The 23,566-nt window shown below is 40.2% G+C and overlaps 1 protein-coding gene across 2 annotated transcripts; it reads right to left on the reverse strand.

Annotated features, from left to right (window-relative positions):
* Positions 1-629: 629 nt before the first annotated feature.
* On the reverse strand, positions 630-23,195 carry acss2l (acyl-CoA synthetase short chain family member 2 like). Of its 2 annotated transcripts, XM_079569745.1 has the most exons (19): positions 23,031-23,195; positions 22,752-22,862; positions 19,195-19,390; positions 15,822-15,913; positions 11,559-11,662; positions 9,685-9,757; positions 9,463-9,538; positions 7,219-7,303; positions 7,015-7,152; positions 6,783-6,953; positions 6,577-6,710; positions 4,806-4,938; positions 4,681-4,737; positions 3,528-3,608; positions 3,354-3,462; positions 3,207-3,275; positions 1,749-1,925; positions 1,183-1,257; positions 630-1,107 (listed from the first exon to the last, which is right to left on the reverse strand). In XM_079569745.1, exons 2-19 carry the CDS (start codon positions 22,846-22,848, stop codon positions 980-982), a joined length of 1,995 nt encoding a protein of 664 aa, XP_079425871.1. In that variant the 5' UTR covers positions 22,849-22,862; positions 23,031-23,195; the 3' UTR covers positions 630-979. The 2 variants fall into 2 exon arrangements, with proteins under 2 accessions (XP_079425871.1, XP_079425870.1); XM_079569744.1 differs by having other exon boundaries at positions 22,752-23,195.
* Between the last annotated feature and the right edge of the window lie 371 nt (positions 23,196-23,566).

Genomic DNA, 23,566 nt, shown 5'->3' on the forward strand with positions numbered 1-23,566 from the left:
TTTGATGCACGCCGTTTTCCCCACAAACGTTTGAGTTTACAATATACTAGGAGGACAAAATACATTTAATTCAATTTGTAGAAGTAAAATCAGGTATAGCTCCTTTAAGGATGGCAAATGGGATGTGAGCTGTGTTCCACTCACACTGATCTTATATTTAATTTTAGAAACTAGAAGGTCTTGGCTTTAAAATTAGATATCAAACTGTTAGCTCTCCTGTTAATACGCTCTCAGATTTGGATATGCATAATTGGAGGAAATAACTAACACCAAACCTAACCCTAAGATGTCAGATAACAGGTTTAGCCTCACTGCTCAGGATGGCTCTAAACTTAAATAATTTAAAGAGCCGTTAAAAATGCTAATTTTTATATCAATTATTTTATGACGACAGCCTGAAAACGTACGTTATCGAAGACCTGACCGGTGACAGGCACCTTTTTATTCAAATGATCCAAAATGATGATGTTCTCCCTTTCAAAAATGTGTATGTGAATGAAAGTTTGAGTCAGAATCAACGCTACACATCGTTTTAGTGCAGAAAGCTTTCACCTGTGTTCCCTGCTCTGCTCGAGCCAATATATCTCGTTCACAGTCCCTAAAAAAGCACAGTTAGTTCTGCTATTTAAGTACATTTCGCATCACTACTGCGGTCTTTGCACAAACAAATGCACAGAGAACTAATTTTATGTTGTGCATTGTAGACAATTTGTAAATTACTGGGGCTGTTTTGTTTAAAGGGAGCAATAATAATAAAAACACATATATAAAAAAATAATATTCTGGCCTTAAACGGTTGCTGGTTTACAGAATGTGTCTAATATCTACATAATTATACAGTAAAACTCCTGATCTCAGGTGATTTTGCACATCAGTCTTCACTTATACAGATATACAGGCACACACACACACACACACACACACACACACACACACACACACACACACACACACACACGGTCCTCGCTCTGTCTCGTCCTCAGGCGGCGGCTTCGTTCCTCTGGTTAAACAGCAGCTCCACTACTTTAGGATCAGCCAGAGTCGAGAGGTCGCCCAGGTCTCTGTCATTACGAGCGATCTGCCGCAGAACCCGCCTCATGATCTTCCCTGAGAGAGAAGACGAGAAGAGGAGTTTGTATTTTTGTGTGGATGGATGGAGTCGTGGCTCCGCGGGGTCTTCACCTGAGCGGGTTTTGGGCAGAGCTGGGGCGTTCTGGATGAAGTCTGGCGTCGCGATTGGTCCGATTTTCTCTCTCACTAAAAACACACACAAACACAGAGTAGTTGTGTGGAGCTGCTTTGGTAGATTGGCACCATCTATTGGACACTGTTAGTTACTGCAACTCGCTGACAATTTCTATACTGGGCATCTTCCAAGCCTAAGTGGAAGGAAAATGTTTATTGTTTTATTATATGGAGAGTTTGTATATGGAGTTTATTTTCATTACATTTTCTCCAGCTGAAGCTAAATCTGAATTACTTATTATTGGCTATTATTGGCCCAGTCCACGATGCAGTCAGGAACCTGGGAGTCGTCTTTGACCGAGAGCTTAAGTTCAACCAGCAAATACATGCTGTTGTCAACGCCATCTTTTTACAGCAGTTCATAAACCCAGGACCTGTGACGTGGCATAAAAATACAATCCTTACATGTTCTCTCAAATAAAAGCTTGGTGTTTTTGATGGAAAGTACACTCTCTATGTGCGATAGGAGCGTTTCCTCACTGATAATGGAAGCGTTTCCTCACCCAGTGTCTTGAGCTCCTGCACCAGGCTGTAGTTGAAGTCAGTGCTGCCCTTCAGTGAGACGAAGCAGTGCAGACATTCCCCTTTCACCGCGTGGGGCCGCCCTACCACCGCTGCCTCAGCCACTCCGGGGTGCTCCGTCAGGGCACCCTCCACTTCTGAGGTGCTCAGCAGGTGACCTTAAACACACAATGATTTCAGTTACCATACCATACCATCTCTGTTTATAAAGCACTTTAAAAACTTTAAAAAGTGCTGTACACAAAAACACACATAGGCAAATATATATATATACAAAAACAATAATACATAAAATCACACATTTTCAAAGGCAAGTGGCAAGGCAAATCTCGATAGGCAACTGATTCCAAAGGCGTGGGGCTGCAACAGAAAAGGCATGGTCACCACAAAGTTTGCGCTGTGTTTTAGGGACCATAAGCTTCAGCTGATCTGCTGACCTTAGGGCACGAGAGGGAACATAGGGCTGAATCAGATCAGAGAGGTAGGAGGGGGCGAGGCCGTTTAAAGATTCAAAGGTAAATAAAATGATTTTAAAATCAACTCTAAAGCACAACGGCAGCCAATGCAGGGATTTTAAAACTGGTGTGACGCTCTCACGTCTACGTGTTCCAGTTAAAAGTCGAGCTGCAGAATTTTGGATGAGCTGTAGCCGAGAAAGTGTATGTTTGCTCACCCCACAATAAAGTGCTGCTCGAGCTAAAAAACAGTCATTTCTGATTTATCCTGGTTAAGATTCATAAAGTTTAAAGACATCCACAATTTCAAATCCAGTCCAAGAGAGAGGTAGCTGCTTGTGTTTCTTCAAATAAGTCTGACTATCATCAGCGTAAAAAAGAAAAACCACACTGTGTTTTCTCAAGATGGATCCAAGGGGGAGCATATACAATGAAAACAATAAAGGGCCAAGGATTGATCCTTGAGGAACTCCAGATGTCAGTGGGGCTTAAGAGGAGACAAAATCTCCCAAACTGACACAAAAATATCTATCGGCCAGGTATGACCGGAACCAGCCGAGACAGGAAGATCTCCAAGTCCAGCAGTCCAGCAGTACCGAAGTGGACAGTGTCAGTAGAAATAATAATAAATCTTTTTTCTTGCATTGTCACATTAAAAAAAAAATCAATTGCTTTTTTGTTGCATTTTCGTCAGTTTTTGTTACATTTTTGTCAGTTTTTCTTCAGTTTTTTGTCACTTTTCTGTTACTCTTTTGTCGCTCATTTTGATCCTTGTTTTTGTCTCATTTTTGTTGCTATTTTGACACTTTTTTCCAGAAGCTTCTAGATTTGGGTAAAGCCAAACTGGAGAGAAAGTGCTCTCGGTTCAGGTGGGAGTTAGAAAGTTATTGTTTTGATAAATGATTAAAACTAAATTCATAATATATGTTGCTAAAACTCTGTTGCATTGAGACATTTCTCCTGAATTGTGGAGCCTTCCGGTACCTGACACGTTGAGCATGTCGTCTATTCGTCCAGTGATCCAGTAATACCCGTCTTTGTCTCGTCTGCAGCCTTAAAACACACAAACACAACTATTTTATATCTTTATTTTCTTCATTTCTCCAGTCTTAATCCTCTTCTGTCTCTTACCGTCTCCTGTCACATAGAAACCCGGGAATTTCTTGAAGTACGTGTTTTCAAATCTTTCATGGTTCTTGTAGACGGTCCTCATGATGCCAGGCCACGGCCTCCTGAACACCTACACGATACAACACATAATGGTTTACTTAAACTTTTACTGCGAATATTACTGCTGTTATTTACCAGATATCCCTCAGCCTCGCCCTCCAGCTCCTCCCCGTGTTCGTTCAAAATGGTCGGCTCCACACCAAAGAAGGGAAAAGTCTGAAAACCAGGCAACAGTGAGTCAATTTTCATCTGCTTATGTTGAATTTATTTTTGTTCTTCACAAACATTCCATCAAACAAAGTAATGTTGGGAAATCTAGAGTATTGTGCTTTTTGCGAGTATTTTCTAATAATGCTAAGACCAGCCAGTGGGGAAAATTCAAAGATTACTCAAAAATGCGCTAGCAGCTTCAAACACAACTCCAGGTCTGTTTTTGATGAGAGAACAATATTTTAACATGGTAAAAAGCTCCTTTAAGACCCTGCTTTTGGCACAATTAATTTGATTACTTTTGGGAAAATTATAAGCGGTTTTACTGATACATCATAATCTTAACAGTAATGATAAAAAAAAATTAAAAAAAAATCTACATGAGAAACTATATTAAAGTGAAATTTCAAGATTTTTGACATAGGGCCTCATTTCCTAGTTATCCAGAGTGTTGTTGATTTTTGGAGATATATATATATATATATTTTTAATTCATGCAGTCCTTATCTTTGAAGAGTTCAGTGGTGCTAGGCTAGTGCTAGGCTAGCGCATGTCTATGGTAACTAGTAGCCTGCATTAAAAACCTCTTAAAAATCATGAGGTAGTCCTCCAAACGTTGCCATATCTGATTTGTAGAAAGCTCCTTTGTGAATTCCACGTGTAGTAATGCACGAGTAACAAACTACTGTAGATCCGGTAACGTAGCAGATCACTCCGCCGCTGCGTAGCTACAACCAGGAAGCTGATGCTGCTCAAACATTAGTTCTTTTAAATGCAAAATGGTTATATTTTAAAACAAATATTCAGTCAACAGAGACATTTATATGAGTAGTCTGGTGTTATAAGTGATTTGCCTCAGGTGCACTGTGTCAGACTGTTTTAATGCAGGCTAGCTGATACCATAGACATGCACTAGCCTAGCACCACTAAACTCTTCAAATATAAGGACTGCATGAAATAAAATTTTTTTTCAAAATCTCCAGAAATCAACAATAGTCTGGATAACTAGGAAATTAGGCCCTATGTCAAAAATCCTGAAATATCCCTTTAATGTTTGATATTCTGTGGAGAGACTTACAGCAGAGCCAGGCTTGAGTGGAGTCGCCGCAGGAAGAGGAGTGAGCACGTGACCTCCCTGTGAACAAAATGAGACGATCAGTATAATAAGTATAATAGTTAAGGTTGTGAGCGTTCTCCACTCACTGTCTCCGTCTGCCAGAACGTGTCGACCACGGGACAGCGGCCCTGTCCCACCACAGAGTGATACCAGAGCCACGCCTCCGGGTTTATGGGCTCCCCCACTGAACCCAGCACCTGCAGACTGGAGAGGTCGTATCTGCAGCAAACAACAGGCAGAGTTATTGAAAGCACTGTCTCAATTTATGCTTTACTTTATGGACTGTTCTATTCATAACTTTGCTGACAAAAATGGAATTAGAGATTTTCAGGATCTATACTTTGTATTTATGCTGAGATCTTTTTACTTTTACCTTCTACTCTTTTTGAGGCTGCGGTTGTTTGTTTGTTACGGGCCGACATATATGAGCGGCAGAATAAGCTAGTTCTCCATTAGAAAGCATTGCACTTTAGACACAAAAAAACTGTAAAAGCCTGACACCTAAACTGTAAAGCCTGATGCCTAATTTGCCTTTTTTGGAACTTTCTACAACTAGGTATTCCTCATGTGACAATGCTCGGTTAGGCTCAATCAAAGGGACCAGGCACGTTTTCGTAAGGCACATTTTAGGAATGTTGTATACTAATGAGGGCCGGACTTTCATTGACAGGCCGTTAGCATTAGAGCTAATGGCACGGGCGCGGTTACGGCCAAACTACATGTCACGTGAGGGCCGAGTCTACTTTTTAGGAACATGCTCCATCAGAGCTGAGTAGGAGGAGTCTGTAAATCCACCATGGACTCCCTTTTCAAACGTAGTTATTAACGTAAACAGGAAGAAGTGAGGAGGAGCTGTCCATTATTATTTTTACGGACTATGATGGTAACGCTGAATTCACACTGGTTAAAAAGAAGAAAAAAATCTACTGAAGGCAACCAGAACAATGTTATTGGCAAATGCAATATTGAATGCCTGAGCGCTCTTCCTCTTCATCTTCATCTGCACCTCAAGCAAGACTTATTTTGTGTTTGCCTTTCTTGTCTCTTTTTACACAGAAGTTATAATAATCATTTTTATTTGCCAATGAGAATCCTGCAGATATCTGGAATGTATCAATATTTCAGAATTATGTGCCAAAAACAACAGCGCAATTTCCTGTAAAGGATCAATAAAGTCTAAAAAAATAATAAATAATAATAAAGATCTATCTATCTGCAGTTTTCCAATGCAAAAAGCATTAATATGAGAGAAATTAGGGCTGCTCGATTATTGAAAAAAATAATAATCACGATTATTTTTGTCATAATTGAAATCACGATTATTCAAACGATTATTTGTTGCCTTTGAAAAAAGTCTATTTTATTTATATATTTATTAATTTAAAAAAAAAACATGGTGAATATTTTCTGTTTTCTGAACAGTCATAAAAGTACAAATGATTTAAAGTATGCCTCGATTAAGGAGAGGTCTCTGTTTCACACCTGCCCCCTGCTGGCCAGCCCTCACACCTGCGCAAGCAAACTGAGCAGCGCGGCCTGATGACATCATCACACAGCGCCGTTTGTTTTTGTGTCAGGCAAAAGCACGAGCCACGGCCCGTGAAATGTGAAGGGAAAATAATCCCAGCGCCCTGAAATAATGCAAGTCTGCTTTGCCAGAAAAAATGAAAAAAAAAAGAAGAGAAAAAACAACAACTTTTTTTCCCGATTATACTCATTTTGTAATCGTTTAGTGTAGTAATCGAAATTGTAATCGAATTTCGATTAATTGCACAGCCCTAAGAGAAATGATACATCACAAATCTTAGGTTCAAACATAACACTTTGAATCACTTGCTTAAAGTAGTTTGCTCTTACTTCTGCAGAGGCTCCCGTCCGTACTTCATGAGCAGGCGGATGGCAGTGGGCGCCGTGTAAAACTTAGTCACTTTGTGTTTCTGTACGATCTCCCAGAGTCGCCCCACGTGCGGATAGGTGGGGATCCCTTCAAACTGACGGAGCGAAGAGAAGCTTGTCATCAACATCTGTCTTTCTTTCGTCGTGCAAACTATTCCCTAACTCACCAGGACGCTCGTGGCGCCGTTGGCCAGCGGTCCGTAGGTGATGTAGGAGTGTCCCGTGATCCAGCCGATGTCCGCGGTGCACCAGAACACGTCTCCATGGCGATGGTCGAAAACGTACTTGAAGGTCAGGTAAGTGTACAGGAGGTACCCGGCGACCGTGTGGAGGACGCCCTGCAGCCAAAGCAGAGCGGAGGTCATTTTACATTATGTTCTGCGTTTGCGGTGGCCGTACCTTGGGTTTCCCCGTGGAGCCGCTGGTGTACAGGATAAACAGAGGGTCTTCTGAGTCCATCCACTCGGGCTCACACTGTTCAGGGCTGCCCCGCATCGCCTCGTCCCACCAAACGTCACAGGCGCCGTCCCAGGGCGTCTGCGAGTACATTGCCTTAGAAAAACAGATGCTGATATTCATAATGCTCATGGCGGTGCGTTAAACCTGTAGCTTGTTGCAGGACGCTCCGCTCTTGGTCCTCAGCGCCGGGTGTTTAACCACCAGGCACTTGGCCACACTGGAACAACCTCTGGGAAAATAAATGAATAATATATATTGCAGTCCAAATAATGTGACCATAATAACACTGAACAATTGTAAAACTCCATTTAGAAGAATGAGGAGATATCAATAATAAATAAAAGGTCTACCAGGGTTTAATAAGTTACATGAAGTCAAATTTAATACATAATACGACCAAAACACAATATCCAATCCCACACAGAGATGCACTGATCCCACGTTTTTGCTTCCGATATGATACTAATACTGGGGATACCTTAACAGGGGGCGACAGAGTGAAAACCCAGAGGGAGACCTTTTGGATTGAAACACTACAAACTACACGCTTCCCAGGCCTCAACGAAGATATGGACTTCTCTGTTTTCCTCTGATCAGTTTCCTGTTGGCCCTGCGTTTATTGGACATGTACATTTTTTACTTAATAATGAACTAATTAATCAATACATCTGTGGTTTCTGCTTAGACCTGTTGTCCCTTTATCATTTTTATTTTCAGTGCACTGAATGACACATGTATTTGAGTGGGGTTCTCACATTTTGGTCATCTTGTGTTTTCTTACTTGTCTAACATATGCTTCACTTTCTCCGCAAGGTATGTTTGTATACAATTGTATATAATTGTACTTAATACATGTTGTAAATATTTGTGACTAGTGTGTGTGGAAGATGGTCACATCAAACACATCAAACATATGCCCTGAGGACCATCTCTAGGTCGAAACGCGTCGGCATGTCCATTCAATAAAGGACTTTTAAGAGTGCCTCAGATCCCTTTTTTCCTTTTTTAAATTTTTTTATATCAAGTTAGATACCTGATCTCTGAAGAGCACCTGCGCCTACTTTTCACCTTTTACCTCTTTTCTGTTTTTCTACTGATACTGGGGGTTTGAGTATATCCAACACCAACAGAGACTTTCTTAAGAGTCACTTACTATTTATGAGATCAATAAAGTCTTGTCTTTCTTGCTAACCAGATGTTACTTTTTAATTGGTTTTCTACGACATGAAGTAATGGAAAATCATTTAACAAAGATCCTCACATAGGTTCAGTCTCAGCCTTGTTTAGTTGCCGCCACAGACTGTAAAATTAAGAATGGACCTGACTCATAGCGTTCAGCGCAGGCTAGCTTTAAGCTTTTACGTTTTAATGAACAGTCCCTAGGAGCCAAGAACTTCTGTAGCCAGATGCCATTTCCATATGGTTACAGGAAGTAGTGTACCACAATAAGTCAGTTCTTAGTTTTAGTCTATGGTTGCCGTTAGAGACGCTATTTTGCGAAGGTTAAAACTAAAGTTGTGTTTTTAAATTGGTGGGACTCGGTGTCTCCCTAAATGCCACAAACGCATTTATGATTTACAACGTGTTCTATCCATTCTAGTAAACCGTTTTGTCCACTTTACAAGCCAAGTGGAAACAATGGGAAACGTTTGAGCAAAAACTAGTGTAAAGGTTTTGCAGAGAGCAGTAGGAACCGAGGGTGCTGAGAGTGCAGCAGCCCCCTCTGTTGGACACTTTGAGCACGGCAGGCAATATCACTAACGCACAGATGGAGCAATTTTGGAGGCAATCTTGTCCCTCAGCTCCACCTAACCACTTTACTTACCAACTTAATGTGTTTAGGACCATAGTTTTTTGTACTTTCACTGGATTATGGTAAATTTAACGCCTGTTAGAATCCAATTTAGTGCTTTTTGATGACAGATAAGGCCTTAATTTTCGCATAAATCACTCATTCATTTCCTGTTTATGTTCACAAATGAAATATTTGCCTGTCGAAGCTTATTGATCGCCTGAACAAAGACATGAACCAATTACTGTCCTCCGTCTCCTGTTGCCATGTGGAGAGTGAAGTTTCCTGTGGTTTCCTTAGTAACATATTCACCGTGGAAACCTCTCCTCTCTTTCCTCAATAGCTTTTATTTATTTATTTATTTGAAATGAAACATTATGGTGAATTTAGTCGACTACACCTTAAATCAGTTTTATCAAATTCACATGTATATTATTCAATTCAAACACATTGTCTGTTTTATGGAGCTTTTCCTGTTCTACTCCTGTTCACACTCACCACCCCCCCCCAAACAAAGAACTGCACAATCTTTTAAATAACTATAATTAAACTCAGAAAACAAAAAAAAAGCAAAAAAATAGACAACATTTACTGACCTCTCTTTACATTTCTCCAAAGCCTCGTCCACAATCTGCTTCAGGTTGATCAGCTTCTCTCCTCGATAAACACCGTCTGAATGATATCAAAATATGTGAATTCATTATAACTTACATTATTACTGACTGAACCACCAAAGACTATTCACATGTGCAAACCAACAAGCACCAAAACAAGCCTATAATAGTGAAAAGCATGAAAGTAGTAAGAGTGTAGTTTACCTGCTGTGACCAGGACACAGCTCTGGGCGTCGACGATCCGCTCACACAGAGACTCAGCGGAGAAACCTGCAAACTGAGGACAGAGGAAGCAAAAGGAAATGAATAGAAGAAAACACTTGGTTATCTACCTCTGATGGGAGCAAACCGAGCAGTTAGTAAGTTTATAAGTTTATTAATGGAGTGCCCCTTGAGATGTGCCGTCTCATTTTCGAGGGGGTCCATAAACAACAAAACACAGTACAATATACAGACAGGACAAAACACACATTAAGACAGTCAGACAAAACAAAACATGCTCCATAGTTCTCCCAAACCCCTCACAGAAATATAGTCAAAAGGAAACAAAAACTCTGAGACAAGTAACAAAACAGAATTGACTCTGTGCATAACGTCAAATCATAACTTCCTGTTTCAATCCAGCATGCCAAAATAAAAGCACCACCTTATTCATTAGTTCAACATTCTTTCTGCGTAACTACTAACAGACAAAACACTTAAAGTATTATTGCATTAGTGTTATGCAAAATCGACTTTTTCAAGCTTTACATCATGTTATTATGTCATTCCCTCATTAAAAACATGCCTGAAGTGTTGCCTTGGCTCATTCACGTATTTTTGTAAAAACTCTGATGGCAGCCATTTTAGGGATAGGTTTGCCTGAGTCCTCCTAGGAACGCCTCCTGGCTATGCCACAGACAGCGTGTGGAGGGGGCGTGTCAGAAAGAGTCAGAGGTTCTTAAAGAGACAGAGGCCTATTTCAAGACATTCACTACAGCCATTTTGAGAGAGCAATTTTATACAAGGCAGTTATTCAGATTTACTGCAGTTACAGACCAACAGAAGGTTTGGTCATCATTGTAGTGTGATATATACTGGTGCTATGTGATTGAAAAAAGCACAATACCCCCTCTTTAAAATGTGTGTATTTAATTATATTCTTGTAATGTTGCCAGTACCTGCTGAACTAATCAATGAGACGAGCTGTGTGCTTTTAATTTGGCGTGCTGGATTGAAACAGGAAGTCACTTCTTGGGCGGCGATGATTTGAGTCAATTATACATATTTCAGACACAAAGTAATAGAAAATACAAAAGAGGCAAACTTAAAAACATGAACAAGGAGTTTTAAGGTGTGAAAATAATGAGAATCTTAATAAATCAAACAATGTTAAGGAACGAACACATGTAAGTGAACACATGCATTTAGAAAACTCATTCAGTGTAACTGTATTCTGGTACAGCTACAATTTCAAAGGAACAAGCCACAGTTTTTCCATACTTTTCCGTACCTGTCTGGTCTTTGTTTGTGCCCATGGAAGAGTGTGGTAGCTTCCAACTTCTGAGGGCACGCACAGAGACCAGACAGGTACACATCAACTCATCTAAGCTCAGGTAAACATATCTCAGTATGGAAAAAAAACGTGGCCTGTTCCTTTAACATCAATGACAGCTTGGAGTCTTTTGCGGTAGTTGTGGATGAGGTTCTTTATTTTTTCTGATGGTAAAGCGGCCCATTCTTCTTGGCAAAAAGCCTCCAGCTCCTGTTCATTCCTGGGCCGTCGTGCATGAACTACATGTTTGAGTTCTCCCCACAGTGGCTCAATGATATTAAGGTCAGGAGACTGATATGGCACTAACAGGACCTTCACTTTTTTCTGCTGGAGCCACTGGCACCAACGAACCAGGTCCATATTTCACCGTAGGCATGGTGCACTTTTCATCATAGGCCATCAAAGGTCTTTCATCATAGACCATCATTGGCCTTGATGACAACAAAAAAAGTGCTTAGGAGTGCAGTGCTGCCATGGAAGTATTCTTGACCCTCTGTTGACAGTTTAAAACAGGCCGACGCTTGTAGCTTTTCACATTTCTTACCACGACAGAGTGCACGGCTCCGATCCGCGCACAGGCCAACATGGTGTAGACGAGCTCCGGGATCATGGGCAGGTAGATGGACACGCGGTCGCCCTTCTTCACTCCTGCACCACCACACAAACACATGCACTTAATATTCTGCAGTAAACGGCCCTAAACAGGAGCTAAATAAAGCACAGAGGTGACGAGAGACGGCGATTTACAACCAGCGTGTTTATTCTGGGAAGCGCTCTGATGTTTGGCAGAGTTTCAAGTCTGTCGTCTCACCTCTGAAGGACAATAACAACCGGAGGAAATCTGTAGCACTGTTAAATTTGATCCCAGCTTTTGGCCCATCCTTCAATGCCACGAGGGGCAACCTGTCAGGAGCGGTGGGAGCAGGGCCAGGGGGTTCATTTACAGATTGTGAGATTATTATAGCTGTAGGTTTTAGACTAATATGCATTTCTATTTTAAGTTGATGGGGAAATTATAGCACCAAAAGTAAACCCACACAGACACGGACAGAACATGCAAAGTCCTCAAAGAAGGATCAAGAGCGCTAACCTCTCTTGTCTTTTACTTACCTAATAATTGTATTTATTTAATGTTCCTTTTATGGTCTTTTGCTCTTTTACTAGTTTTGATTGTTCTATATGGGGATAATGGAGAGTGTGGTGAAAGGCAAAATGAAGCAGGCAACGAAACGTGTGTCAAGAAAAAGTGACACAAATTAGCCTTTGTGTTTCAAGAACCAGGAAATCTTCATGGAAATTATGAATTTATGGATTTATGTGGTGCCTAAAACTTTGACATAATGTTCTCACACATTCAAACGATTGCACATGCTATATTCCAACTTTAGGCACTGGGAAAAATGTAAATATTTACATTATCAAATGTAATACAGTACAATAAATCATCAGCAGATGGCAGTATAGAGTGAGGCTTCAGTTTTGACTCTTTGCTGACAGTCGGCTGTGAAGGTGACTTGTTGTTTTGAGTTTTATTTCCATGTTTTGCTTCTTTAGTTGTTTGAATGTGCAAGATTAATACAGTGGATTTGGATCACACCACTATGTCAGAATGCTTAAAGGAACAGGCCACTGTTATACATGCTGAGATATGTTCTTATCTGAGCTTAGACGAGTTGATGCGTACCTGTCTCGTGTTTTGCTCAGTCACGCATGTGTTACTAGCATTTAGCCTCTCCTAGCATAGGTATAGCCATAACTTGGGTGAAGTTAGAAGCTACCAAGCTGTTCCATGTTTTCCCTATTTAAGTAAAGGGGTACTATATAGATACAGACGGCATCTCGTCATAGAAGGGGGCGTGGCTTCGCCGAGGGGGAAAATAGAATCTTTAGAGAAACACAATTTTCCACTCTTTTTAGCCATTTTCTGGTGGAATATCAACTTATTTATCACACATAAATAAAGTCAAGTGTAAATCGGGCCCATATGGATATTTTCTCACAGCACATTTTTCAGTAGAAGTGAAAAAACGGCAGTTGTACCAGGCGCTAGCTAACCGTTAGCATTAGCCCGATGCTAACATGTAGGATCAAGTTAGCATTCTCCGTTATTCATGTGTTTATGGGCTGTTGAACCACTTTGTTCCTCCCCATGTCTTTGTATCATTATTTAGTAGAAAACTATATTCATAATTCAGCATTTGTTACAGTAGTTTTTGAATTATCAGAAAAAAATTACATTTTTTCAAAATTGTTTTCCCCCTTAACTGTTTTCAAAAATGACCATATATGGGCGATTTCAGAGATGCCGTCTGTATCTATATGTAAGGCGTAATAATACAGTACATTAGGAGCACTTCGACGTCCGCACAGTAAAGTGAGATATTACTGCACTGTCAAAGTGCTCTTATGTTATTACGCTTTATAATAGACCCTTTAACTGCTGACATCATCAGTGACATCATCTGGAGGCAGGAAGTGATCAAGAGAAATAAGATTAAACTAAAACTAGCGATTATAAGTGTAAAACTACAACTAAAAATGTGGTCCTGTTGTGCAAGACCAAGAGGAATGACATTTGAGACGATAAAATAAGGTTTACTTGATATTTCCACAAACAGTTAGACATCTGTTTATTGTTACCATGACAACAGCTCCAATGGAAATAGATAGGAATTTAACTTCCTACCTCCAGCTAAGCCCCGAATGTTTACAAACAATTGAAGGGTCTATATAGTGCCCCTTTTTATCCGCTGAGAAAATCAACATGTTTAATTTTGTGTAACTTGACTTGGATCGTGTAAAGGCTCACGTAACTTTATTTAAATAGGGAAAACGTGGAACAGCTTGGTAGCTTCTAACTTCACCCCTGGCTATACCTATGCTAGGAGAGGCTGAACGCTAACAACAAGACCAGACAGTGGCCTATTCCTTTAATATTTTTTTCACTTCAACTGTTTGAGCGGTGATTATATGTATATTTAAAATGTTCAATCTATAGTCAAAAATAAGGGAAAAGACAAAATTGCAGAGGAAAAACCCCACTGCCTCTCTCCTCTCTACACCACTGGTTCTCAACTGGTGCGGCTTCAGGACCAACCTCCAACATATCACAACCCAAAAAACATATTAATTTCAACTTTTACTGAAAATATTTTACGGTTAGGCCATTTTTGTGTGATTTCAGTTGATTTCAATAATCACCCACAAATCATCTGGAATAGGTCAGTCCAGTCATGCAATAATATATGGTACATATGGTGTCCACATCCATTTAAAGTGATTCTGCCCTCAACTGTTATTATCAGTACAGTTTTTCTTCATCACTCTTGTTTTTGTTCTGGATCTGAGAATTCATCTTCTACTGAGCTCATTAAGATACTCTAATTAGTGCCATTGAATTGCATCCTACAGTGCAGCATAATAATTATTGCTTTGGTCTTTTTATAGCGTATTGTACAGTGTATTCCTCCAGTGAAAATCCCTCTTTAATCATGTATTTTTAGGCTGCTGGGTACAGTACATATTCTGCCTGCCTCACATAGTGTTTATGTCCACAGGGCTGTAAACTGTGTCAATGCACATACTGTACATAAGGCACAGGCTGCACTTGTTGCTTCTGTGCCAGACCTAAGTGCACATAATGTCCAATAAAAGCTGCACAGAGCAAAATACAAGGCAGATTATGATTTTTTTTTTCCAAAACAGAACAGTTCATGGTGTTTTTTGTAATTATAAATGTGTATAAAAGACTAAAGCTTGTATTTTTCACCATTTCTCCACCATTGACATCATATTCAACATAAATTGTCTATGGTAATTGTTTAGTGGACACAATAAGGATACGTAAAATAGTGAGGATTTAGTGTCACAGTAAAAGGAATTATTATAATCACTGTCCAAAATGAGCATATATGGCATTCTGGACAATAAGAACAATCGTAGCATTTTGTCCTTGGATTTTCTCAGGATTTCTACAGTGAAAATGGCTACGATTAAGGCTACAGGTTGTGGGAATTATGAGGAATAAAATCCAGGGAGGCTTTTGTGTCACTTCAAAAGGAATTATTATAATCCCAGTCCAAAAGTAGCATATATGGCATTCTGGAAGTAATAATGGTAACAATTATAAGAATTTTGTCCTTGAATTTTCTCCAGATTTCCACAGTAAAATAATTTAGATTCACAGGTAGAGGAAATGATGTGGAATAATAATTAAGCGAAAGCTTTGTGTCATCTCAAATTGGATTATTATACTCCCTGTCCAAATGTAGCATATATGGTATTTTGGATAATAATAACTGACAATTGTAAGCGTTTTGTCCTTAGATTTCCCCAGGATTTCCCCAGTGAAGATGCTTGAAACTAAATCCAGTAGTCGTGGAAATGATGAGGAATAATAATCCAGTGAGTGTTTCATGTCACTTCAAATGGGATTTTTATAATTCCAGTCCAAATGCCATCATTTTGGATAATAATAACTGACAATTGCAAGCATTTTGTCCATGAATTTTCTCAGGATTTCCACAGTAAAAATGGTTGAGATTAAGTCCACAGTGGAAATTATGAGGAATAATAATCCAGTGGCAGTTTTATGTCAACACAAAATGAATGATCATGATCGGTTTCCGAAATAGCATATATGGCATTGTGGAGTAGATAGATTAGATACAGCGCTGCCCTGAGTTACTATATCTGACTAAGATTCTACAGGAACCACTGAATGACAACATCATGTACATACTGGTACGTGCAATTGTTTTTTTCAATACAAAGTCAGTACTGCATGTATTTTGACAGTGGTTCCTACCGAGTTTCTTGAGCACGTTGGCACATTTGCAGACCTGGCACAGAAGCTGACTGTAGGTGATCTCTGTGTGTTGGTCCGGACAGTTCCCCTCCCTGAGAAGCAGAGGGAAAACATGAAAAAAAATATCTGCTGGCTTGTTTTAAAGGGATATTTCAGGATTTTTGACATAGGGCCTCTTTCCAAGTTAGAAAGTGTTTTTATTTATTTATTTTATTTTTGAAGAGTTTAGTGGTGCTAGGCTAGCTCATGTCTATGGTAACTAGTAGCCTGCATTAAAAACAGTCTGACCTGAGGCAAATCACTTATAACATCAGACTACCCATAGAAAAGTCTGTGTTGATATGATAATTATAACCATTTTGCATTTAAAAAACTTATATTTGAGCAGCATCAGCTTTGTGATTGTAAAAGCTACGCAGCGGCGGAGTGATCTGTTAGAAAACAGTCCCTAAAAATGCGGTCATTCATGTGATGTAAGGTCAGTTATATTTAAGAAATTGTTGTATCAACACAGACATTTATAAGAATAGTCTGGTGTTATAAGTCATTTGCCTCAGGTGCACTGTGGAGCGGGTCAGACTGTTTTTAATGCAGGCTACTAGTTACCATAGACATGCGCTAGCCTAGCACTAGCCTAGCACCACTAAACTCTTCAAATATAAGAACTGCATGAATTAAAAATAAATATATCTCCAGAAATCAACAACACTCTGGATAACTCAGAAATGAGGCACTATGTGAAAAATCCTGAAATATCCCTTTAAAGTTCTGTTGTCAACAAGAGGATCACTTTAACTGTTCCAATTTTGAAACAATGGACATTGACGGATTTACGCCTGACAGACTTATTTTTACTGGGGACAGGCAGAACTAAATTTAGCCTCTATTTATAATACATCCCAGTTTATTGTTATAATAAAGGCTGTGCTGATACTTGATCAAGGTAGAAACCATACAATTAGTAATACAGGAAAAAAGCTCAGGAAGTCAATGATAGAATTAGTTATTGGGGGGAAGGAGCTCTTCGGTGACTCAAAAGAAAAACAAAAAGCCAAGGCACTCCTCCCGATTATATTTCTCTATTTACATTTAAAAAGCCTTTATTGTGCTGGGCTGATGAGTGTTAAAATCTTTAAAACATGTTGCTGGTTTCTTCCATGCGTATCGGCTCCAAACAAGCCTTTGTCAAGAATTAGTAACTGTTGTCTCTTTGCATACTGGCTGCATTTAAAAAGGTCAACTTCAACCCGGGTTTCTTGTTGTGCCAACATTAGAGAAGGCTATGTCATTTCTAAAAACCACTGAGTCAGCGACAACCGAGGTTTTCACAGCAAATAAATGATCAAATCCTCTGTAATGACAATTCAATACTGCTTGTCTAATGCGGTATTTACATATCTGCAGTGCAACAGTCCAGATTGAACATTACAACACTATTCAAGGTATACAGTGTATTTTAACACCGTGTCTATGTGATCCAGTTCTCCCACTTCACCCACAGCTCGGAAAGTTAAACTCGGGACACGTTGTAGGGAGGGCTGTGGTTTGTTTTGGAGCAGGACGGTGTAGAGGTCACACCAGCTGCTATTTACTGAGCGCTGCACATATCTACGGGAAACGGCCCACTCACGGTACGCGATAAGAGCTGCAGGGAAACCAGATACTCGTAAAAAAGTCTTTCTGATTATTTTTCAACGAGTTATCGGAAGTAGGTAAATAAATGTTGCAAAGGTGCAAACAATCAAGGTTTCAAAAACAAAACAGCAACCAATAAAATATAGCATTCCATTGAAGAATTGTTCATTTAAGTCTCATAAGAACCAGTGTATTTGATTTCAATTCACGATGGCCGATGTGTCTTAATAATAGGATTCCTCTGAACTTTTCTTTACACGTGTTGAGATAAGATAAGATAAGATAAGATAAGATAAGATAAGATAAGATAAGATAAGATAAGATAAGATAAGATAAGATAAGATAAGATAAGATAAGATAAGATAAGATAAGATAAGATAAGATAAGATAAGATAAGATAAGATGATAAGAGAGCCTTTATTGATCTCACAATGGAGAAATTTACTTGTTACATTCAGCTCTTAGAAACACTCAGGGTGTGCAAATAGGCAGGAAATGTGAGGAAAAAACAACTAAATAGTAAATAGTGATACCTTATATACAATGACTATCAAGGACTTTGTGCGGACAAAACGTATAAACAGTAAATAATAAGTAAACAGACTATAACAAAAAAGTTATAGTCAGTATTAGCAGTGCAGGTTTACAACTGCTAACTGCTTCTCTTCAGCAGAACTTAAAAAGACTGAGATGTTTACGACGTGTCTTGCCCACAGACACAAAGGCAATACTGAGTGGGAAAACCTGCGCCGGCTCTGGGAGAACGTGCAAACTCCACACAGAACCTTCTTGCCATAAAGAACGAACATTAACTGTTCCGTGCCGGGTGTGCGCCCTGTTTTCATGTATGTAACATAAATAGCATGTTATTACACTGCCATGATATTTCTCTCCTATTACCAGGCTATTACTGTGCTTTAAGCTCTTAACCCCCACCTGAACCAAGCACATTTTCGCCAAAGCTTAAAGCAGCATTATGCAGCTTTTTATGTGAAAAATAAAAAGATATTTGTGCGTGTTTGACCTTGTAGTGACCCGGCGGCTGTATGAGTGGTCAGCAAGGCGCCTTTGCTTCCCGTGGTTTCTAGAACCCTCCAGGATCAATTGTTTGGAAGGTTTTCACTGTTGTCGGACCCTCTCTCCAGAAAACCTGCAAAATGTTTGATCCTGGAGCGCTGTAGAGGCCACCATGATTGAAATTAAAGACTACACTGGGGCAGTACAAGGTCAAATACACACAAAAAATAAAAATAGCGACAAAAAGTGACAAAAAGAGACAAAAAAGCAATGAAAAAATGTGATGAAAAATCAGCAAAAAAGCCACAAACAGTAACAAAACCTCGGCAAAAAAACAAACAGAAAAATGCAACAAAAAAGAGACGCAAACACAACAAAAATGCTTAAAAAAAAGTGACCAAAACACTGCGAAACGTGACAAAAAAAGCTACGATCACTTTTCTAAGTCTTAGCTTTCAAATGAGGCATTACACTGTTTCTCTCCAGTTTAGAAGCGTATAGATTTGGGTAAAGCCGAGGTTAAAGCAATAGCATTGTTGAGAGCAAGGTAATTAAGAACAACTTTTAATGGCAACAGATTTAGCGCAGTGTTTCTGTGCCATGAGCTAACTGAAAGGTAACACTTGCCCTACAGTTTAAGTGCTCCTCTTCCTTCCTCAGTGGTCTCCTATCTCCATCTCTCCTCTGCCCTTGTGCCCATGAGCAGCGGCCTCACACTCACCAGTAATAGGCCACTTTCTCTCCCAGATTCCCCCGTTTCACGTGTCTGTCCAGGACGTTGTAGCACACGTTGGTCTTCGCTCCCTCCATGCACTTGATGAAGACGTTTCCCTTCGTGACGTCGAAGTTGTGCTGAAGCATCGGTCCCGTCGCTGGCTTCTTCCAAAAGAACTCATCGGCCACTTCTTTCCAAAAAGCTGGGAAACACAAAAATATAATGTAAGGTTTTTAATCTCACTGGTAGAGGCAAAGTTAGGTATTGGTAAGGGATCAAATGGGGGCGTGCAAACAGACCCCATGAGAACTGGAAGTGCAAGCTTGTGTTTCCCACGCAGTTCAGGCAAGTTTGTACAAGAACTCACGCTTAAAGAGGGGGTATTATGCTTTTTTCAGCCACATAGCACCAGTCTATATCACACTACAATGATGACGAAACCTTCTGTTGGTCTGTCAATGCAGTAAATTAGAATAACTGCCTTGTATAAAATTGCTCTTTCAAAATGGCGTAGCAAATGACTTGAAATAGGCCTCTGTCTCTTTAAGAACCTCTGACCCTTTCCGACACGCCCCCTCCACACGCTGTCTGTGGCATCACAACAACACTGCGCTCGTTGTCTGCGTACAGTATTGAAACTACGATCGGTGCATTTTAATTTTTATTGTTGGAAAGGACCTACTGTTTATCACTTTGTGAACAATGGCCACACAGGATATTATTTGGAAACGAACCTTCCACACCGGACGCTTGGAAGGGGCTCTTGCCTGAAAAATAACTGCTGTTTGGAGGCTATCTCTTTGCATCTGCCATGCCCTATGGATCTCTAACTATACCCCCATGGACGACACCAGGATCTGCAGGAGCCCATACCATTCAAAGACGGACATTATCTGTGCAGGTGGACAATGGTTTTTCGAGGTTACCCGTTAGCTTGTTATAATCGACTACAGCTCATTGTTGATGAAAAGTCTGTAATAAACCACAAATGTGTAAAGCCAGGCTCATTGTGTGATCATCGTAAAGGCTGCTTCGAGTAGTTGCCGGCTTTATTGACGTTATTTGTGCATAATATGCTGCCTGTTTTCAATGAATGTTGTGAAGGTGAAGGTTGTTAGCTTGTCGCGGCTAATAGTGCCTTAGCTCCGGGAGAAAACCAATCGGCTACGACTCACTGTTGATGAAATGTGAGCAATAAACTACGAAATCAACAAGCCAGGCTCCGTGTGTCATCATCATAAAGGCAGCTTCAAGCAGTTGCCTGTTTTAGTGACGTTTTCAATGCATAATATGCTGCTTGTATTCAGTGAATTTTCCCGTTAGCTTATCGCGGCTAGCTTGTTAGCTCCGGGAGAAAACCACTCGGCTACGACTCACTGTAGATGAAATGTGAGCAATAAACTACACAATCAACAAGCCAGGCTCCGTGTGTCATCATCATAAAGGCTGCTTCAAGCAGTTGCCTGTTTTAGTGACGTTTTCAATGCATAATATGCTTGTATTCAGTGAATTTTCCCGTTAGCTTATCGCGGCTAGCTTGTTAGCTCCGGGAGAAAGCCACTCGGCTATGACCCATTGTAGATGAAATGTGAGCAATAAACTTCCAAATCAACAAGCCAGGCTCCGTGTGTGATCATTGTTAAACGGTTCTTTATGTGTGTGGTGGTTTTATTGACTTTATGTGTGCATATTTCTCGTTTTCACGTGATGACTCGAGGTTTAGCTTAGCATTAGCTTTCTCCGGAGGCTCTGTGCATCATCAAGGCCCAGCGCAGAATCAGACACTGAAATAAGTGTTCTTGTCACCGGTTTTAATCCTGGGTGTTTAGGTAACAGAAACACTGATGTGTGTCTTTGTAAAAGTCTGCTGTGGCTCCGGTTCACAACACATGAAGCTAATCCTCCATGATGACTCTGTTTACATCTTAGGGCTAGACACTGCGGGGAGGGGGTTCTGCTGAGGAGCAGTGGTTGGTTACTCGGCTGGTGACGAAAGGTCGGAGGCGTATCCTGGAGGTCGAGGGCGTTTCCTGAAGGAATCAGGCGTTTTATCCCTAAAATGGCCGCCATCAGAGTTTCTACAGATTACTCGAAAATACGTGAATGTGCCAAGGCAACACTTCAGGCATGGTTTTAATGAGGGAATGACTTGATAACATGATGTAAAGCTTGAAAAAGTCGATTTTGCATAATAGGCCCCCTTTAATATCAATGTCTTTATAACCTAGTAAGATAATCAATTAAAACGACAACTCAAAGTGCAATCTAGTAACACTTCCATTCATTTCCACCAGATCAGCAGCTTGGGATTCTGTTCCCCATTTTTGCAACACGAGAATTCCCCCATGCAAACTGACGTGTTGTTTCTTTGTGACTTATGTCATTGTTTAAACACATCATGTTCACTCAGCTTTCATCATCACAAAGGCGAAGAAGAAGTCAGTTTTATAAATATTTGAATGCTTCTCCAATAGCTGCAGATAAAGTGCTTGAATGAATGTTTTGGTTAATGACTGTCTGAGGGTCTTTCTTTGCTGTGACGTGACCTCGACTGTCAACGATTATTATTAGACAAAGACAGCAATATGGGAACACTTTATAATAACTACATCTTATTTAGCCTTAAAGGAACAGGCCACCATTGTTATATACTGAGATATGTTCTTGCCTGAGCTTAGATGAGTTGTCGCTTTTAACTTCACCCCCGTTTGGAGCTATAGGAATACAATGGGAGAGGCCAAATGCTAACAACATCTCTGGTCATTTTTGCATGACTGAGGGCACGCACAAAGACCAGATAGGTACGTATCAACTCGTCTAAGGTCAGGTAAGAACATATTGTGGGTATGTAAAATTGGTGGCCTGTTCCTTTAAGTGTTAACTCATCATTTATTAAAGGAGCTATACCTGATTGTACAAAGAAACAGGGTCATTCAAATTTCAAATTGCTATGGTCTGGCCCAAACTCATCTCAAACTTTCGTAATGCATTTACAACATTAAATTTCGTCACAGGGAATGAGTTTAAACCAGTTTTCACAACTTTCAGGGAGGAAAACAGTCACTTCACTGTAAAAAATGACTACTAGCCTGGTAATTTATGACTGTTTAAAAGGCTTTAAAACAAGTGTTTTTGGATAAAATGTCTGCTTTTACCATGTACTAAAGGACAAAATAAATTTTATTCCAATAACAGAAAATTGAACAAATCAAAGATAGCTCCTTTAAGGCTAAATAAGCTGGAGTTATCATTAAGTGTTACCCAATAGTGGTTCCCAGCCTTTTTTGTTCCACACACCCCTTGAAGCATTCATTTATATTCCCACGAGCACCCCCTGACTCGAGGTCCTGCCAAGATGTAAACAAAATGGTCAACTTAACACAAATAATGCTGTATTTAGTTGAATGTTATGTTCAAAGTTTAGCTAAAATGCTCTTAAAGTCAAAGTTTGTGTTGAAAAACATTAAAACTAACTTTTCTTTCTAAGTAATATTGACACCCCTCTGCAAAGTCCTCATACCCCTGGTTGGAAAACACAGCTCTAAAGTACAAAATTGTCCTACCATCTGGATTCTCGATAGACTTCTTGTAGAGTTCCAAATAAGTGTTAAAATCCGGCACATGGGCATCCCGCTGCAGCTCTATGGGCGGGTAGTACATTTCGTCCTGCGAGTCTGGAACAACCATTGTGAATAGACAGAGTAAAGCAGCTTGACCATGGGCTGTAATGACTAACCACCACTGCTGCTGCTGCTTCTGCTTCCCCTCTCTCTCTGTCTAACTCCTCTCACAGTGCGCCAAAGCAAAATATTTGAGCGTGCACATCCAGCCCGCGGACCCACCTCCGCTGCTCACGCTGCTCAGGTCTGCTCAGAGCCAGGCGGGCCAATGGGACGGCAGGAAACGGCACTCCCACTTTGTAATTGGTTCGGCCCTCCGTGGTCCGTGGATGGCATTATTTTTTGCTAGAGCGTGGAAGGAGGAGAGAGCCGAGCGTGAGGGGAGGGCAGAGGGACGGGTGCCAAGGATGAATACCAGGCCTTGAGCTGTGTACCAAACCGTGATGAGAGGGTTCAGAAAGCACTCACACCTCCATAATTATTCCTGTGTTATTGTGTTGCAGAGTCGGATACTTTACCACACACCTAGACTTTTAGAAATGTGAGGAATTGAATGGTTCTGTTGAGTAGGATACTTTAAATTTAGTTTCCCTCTTTATAGCATATACAAGTGTCTCCAAAACGTTTTAAGATACTGCAGATGTTGAACTTTTGCTATTGTTTTTTTATGATCTAAAAATAAGGACTTTTACGTGTTCGCAGTTAGATGGTCCGGGTTCGATTCCCACCAGGGGAAAAAGTATAGGCATTTACTTTGG

The sequence above is a fragment of the Gobius niger genome (genome assembly GCF_951799975.1).
Source record: "Gobius niger genome assembly, chromosome: 13".
Classification (NCBI taxonomy): Eukaryota; Metazoa; Chordata; class Actinopteri; order Gobiiformes; family Gobiidae; genus Gobius; species Gobius niger.